We start from the raw sequence: 3,971 nt of genomic DNA, 5'->3' as shown, positions 1-3,971 counted from the left end.
GCAACGGAGCCTTTCCCATCCTCTTTTCTATTTAGTTATTAGGAAAATTTCTCTCATTTTTATTTTTAAGAAGAATTTTATAGGGATCAAATTTGTAATAGAGATGTAATATTAAATTCTATATGATTATTTTTATATATTAATAATATATTTATAGTATAAATAAATAATTTATTGATACATACGAGAATAAATAATATAGTATTGATTAAATATAGTAAATTAGGTAAAAAATATAAGAGTAATTTATTATTTTTTATGTAATATAATATCTGTACATTTATATACTAGTAAAAACCTATATATATAATATCATGATATAGCAGGAGATAGGATGGGGACCGACACGATTTACAGGAAACGAAACCCAATTGCCATTCCTAGCACGGCCTTCTTTCACGTCCATGGCGTCCGTCCCCATCGATCCAAATTCCAAAACCAAAAAAGCAACGTTTTCACGACCTTTCTCTATTTACCAGGACGCGTCATGATTAGTTCCACAAACAGTACAGGATCTAGCATGTTCACCGGTACACACAGCTAGCAAATTTTCGTGCTTTTTTTCGCGCGGAAATGGAATGGAATGAACTGATAATCTGACATAGTATGTTGTGGCTCCAAGTAACGTAAATTGCCCGGTAATAAAGACAATGTACATATGCGACGCGTACGCCTTACACGCGCCATGCCGGTGGCGAGCGGTGGCGGCGTGGTGGCGTCCTGGGCACGGGCGGCCTGCCCGGTTCGCGGCGGGAAACGGGGGCCCGGCTGGGAGTGGCGTCGTGGGAGGCGGCGGCGAATACGTCGTCCCAGATCTCGGCGAAGGCCCGGAGGATGGCATCGTGGTGGTGCGGCGCGTTGAGGGCGAGGAAGCGACGGAGCATCTCGCGCAGGTCCTCGCCGGCGACGATCCCGTTCTCCACGATCATCTGCAGCATCGACCGCCGGAAGTCGCCGAGCGGGTCGTCTGACTGCTTCACCACAGCCACGCTCCCATCGAGCCCCACGCCGCCGTCTCCGTCGACTCCGAAGCGGTCCTCTTTGGCGCTTCTGAAGTCGCCCTTCGCTCTCCTGTGCTCCTGCTGCATTGGCGGCGGCGACGGCGAGTGCTTCTCCTCGTGGTGGTGGCCCTTCCGCCCCCACGACGCGACGCTCTGCTCGAGCTCGCTGAGCTCGCGCAGCAGGCCGGAGAAGCTCGGCGTGGGGACGGAGCTCTCCTGCAGCCGGCAGCCACCGTCCTTGTAGCCCAACTCCGCCACGGCATCCTCCCAAAGGGAGCACGACGAGGCAGATGTCAGGGTCAGGGTGTCCGTCGTCGTCGACGCCGACGGGTTCCTCCAGGTGCCCCCGCGACGCGTCCCCGTCGTCGTCGACGTCCCTGTCGTCGCGGACAGAAACGGGGACGCGGACACCGACACGCTCTTCGCGTCCTTGCAACCGCACCCAAGCCCGAACCCCGCGCCGCCGCCATGGCGCTTCTTTGCCGAAACGGCAGGGCTCTTCATGACTGGTGCTCTTGCCCCTAGCTCACCGTACGCGGTAGCTCGAAAAGAGCCTTGGACAGAGGACCGTGGTGTGGGTCTCGGCTTCGTTTGGCTAGGCTGGCTCGCAACTTACGGCTTATAAAGCGACGAACCCAGCAGCCCGTGCAAATGGGGCGCGTCTGATCCATCTTGCCAGCCATCCATTAGTACGGTATCGGCATTTTGCGTGCAGGGGAGGGACGTCTGGAAGCCGTCGGATCTCGAATCCAATGGCCGGCACAAACGCGATTCGATCTGTCAAACGATTCCTCGCAAGAGTAAAACAACAGAGGCGCTGATCAATTTGAGCTGCACGGTTTGTATCTCTTACAAATCGATGCAGAATTGCATCCGTTAGGTCAACTTCAGCGGATATTTAAAAATTCATTCCCTATAACACTTTACAGCATCTTTTTACACTATTATAGTACTCTTTATTTTTTCTATCTCCAATAGCTATCATATTTCCTACATTTTATTACTCTTCTCCTCCCTCCGAACCCACAGTCAACCTATATAAACAGTATTGCGGTTACTACAGTGTGGTAACAAATTTGGAGTAGTATATTCTCTCTCCTCAATACTGTAACATGGATACCGGAGCTGCCGGAGAGCTTTTCCGGTCACCTGATTGACAAATTCGAGCACTACAGTGTTTTGCGGGGGTACTGTAGCTATCGGAGGATGAACTCCACAAGCAGGGATCCGGAGGGACCCTTTTGAGATTCGGTCGGGGGATGATTCTGAATCTACCTCGTATGTGAAATAAATGTGAGTAAATGAGATGCAGGTGGGACGGATGATCAGATGCAGAAAGAAATAAATGCTCAGGGGATTTTAGACAGGTTTGTGCCGCAAGGAGCGTAATACCATACTCCTATATGTATGCTATAAATTCTCTGGAAATGCCTCTCTGAGGATCTCTCGTGTTACAAGGATGTTTGTCTAAGTCTAGAGCTTCGTTAGCTTGTCTCGGTCCTGAAGAAGCCGTTGTCTTCTGAACTTGTGCTTGATCTGCAGCGAGTTCGATCTCGAAGGACTCGATCTCCTCTCTCTAGGGAGCCCACCCCCCTTTTATACCTCGTCGGGGCGGTTAGCGTGCCCAGAAAGGATGACGCGAGTTCCAAGGCGCCATAAATGGAAAGCAACCATTATGAGCTGCAGTTCGATGTGACCAGGGGGGTTGAAAACGCGCCCCCGTCCGATCCTGTCGTCATCATCCCACTTTTCAGCGGGTGCTGCGGGGAGGGCCCACCAGGCAGCCACCGAGCAACCCGGCGTGCCCGCTCGGTCAGAGCGAGCCTGACACAGCAGAGCGGCAGGAGATATGCCTCAAGCCCTGCGATGTTATCCCGAGGAGCGCCGGATGACACGCGATGGGACCCGCCGCATTAAATATCCCCACGCCTCCCTGCCAGGGAGTGGCAGGGGCTGACAGCAGGCGTGGGGGAGTGGTTGGAAGTGACAGGCCACGTGTCCTCTTAAATGCAGTATCGGGTCTCTCACCAATTGACACCTCACCGCTGAGCCATTGAGGGGACCACCGGCGAAGGATTTCTCAGGTCCTCGGGGAACTGTGAGTGCTCGAGGCTATGAACAGTAGTCCCCGAGCACTCTCTCCAGGATATACCCTTTCTTGATCCTCGGGGAACTCGGGTACTCGGGGACCACTGTTCATAGCCCCGAGCGCCCTCTCCCGGAACTGTGTCTGCTCGGGTCATCGGGGAACTTGGGTGCTCGGGGACCACTGTTCATGGCCCTGAGCACCATCTCCCGGAACTTAGTCTTTTCGGACCTCGGGGAAAAGTCCCCGAGGGAAGACGCCACGTGGCACTCTGCTGTTCTGGCCTCGGGACTTGGGGACCCCCGGTTCCCATGTCACCAACAGTAGCACTGGAAATCGAAGCTGCTGGAGATGGCCTTATAGTAGCGCTATTAAGTAGGTATAATTCCTCATATATTATTGGCTAAAACTTAAATCCTTGATATGTTATTAGACCTCACGTATCAGTGAGTAAGATGACCTCACGCGTCATAGACATACAATGGCATATCAGATATTTGTGAGTTTTACCGGTGATATATAAGAAATTGTCCCGATATGACTCGTTGCCCCTGCACACGTACATCTGTACATGCGAGCTCGAGCATGCTCGCAGAGCTGCAGTGTTGGAAGTAGAAGCCCGCGCGGTCAACTCAGGCTTCAATTCGTTGGTGGTGAGAGCCGTGTTGACGATGGAAATTGGTATATTATGAAGAATTTTGGTTCTATAAATTTTCTGGTTGACTGATGAATAGTGCTCTGATCACGATGAACAATATTTCGATCATAGTAAACAATACTTTATGACCACAACCAGTGACTATGATCAGCGGTCACGACCAGTGAGGCGATCAGTGACTATGGTTTATTTTAGCAGTTGGTCTTCGGACAGGTGGAAGAGCTGG

At 51.5% G+C, this 3,971-nt stretch overlaps 1 protein-coding gene across 1 annotated transcript; it reads right to left on the bottom strand.

The window, feature by feature from the left end:
• Window positions 1-310: 310 nt before the first annotated feature.
• On the bottom strand, window positions 311-1,584 carry LOC133917658 (transcription repressor OFP8-like). The gene has a single exon (XM_062361536.1). The coding sequence runs from the start codon at window positions 1,503-1,505 to the stop codon at window positions 675-677; it is 831 nt and encodes a 276-aa protein (XP_062217520.1). The 5' UTR covers window positions 1,506-1,584; the 3' UTR covers window positions 311-674.
• Between the last annotated feature and the right edge of the window lie 2,387 nt (window positions 1,585-3,971).

The sequence above is a fragment of the Phragmites australis genome, chromosome 5, assembly GCF_958298935.1.
Source record: "Phragmites australis chromosome 5, lpPhrAust1.1, whole genome shotgun sequence".
Lineage (NCBI taxonomy): Eukaryota > Viridiplantae > Streptophyta > Magnoliopsida > Poales > Poaceae > Phragmites > Phragmites australis.
The sequence above is the reverse complement of the archived record's forward strand: the minus strand, read 5'-3'. Positions and strand labels throughout refer to the sequence as shown.

Bases quoted from the DNA above. Each gene is read 5' to 3' on its own strand.
- LOC133917658 (XM_062361536.1), bottom strand. From the start codon at position 1,505: ATGAAGAGCCCTGCCGTTTCGGCAAAGAAGCGCCATGGCGGCGGCGCG.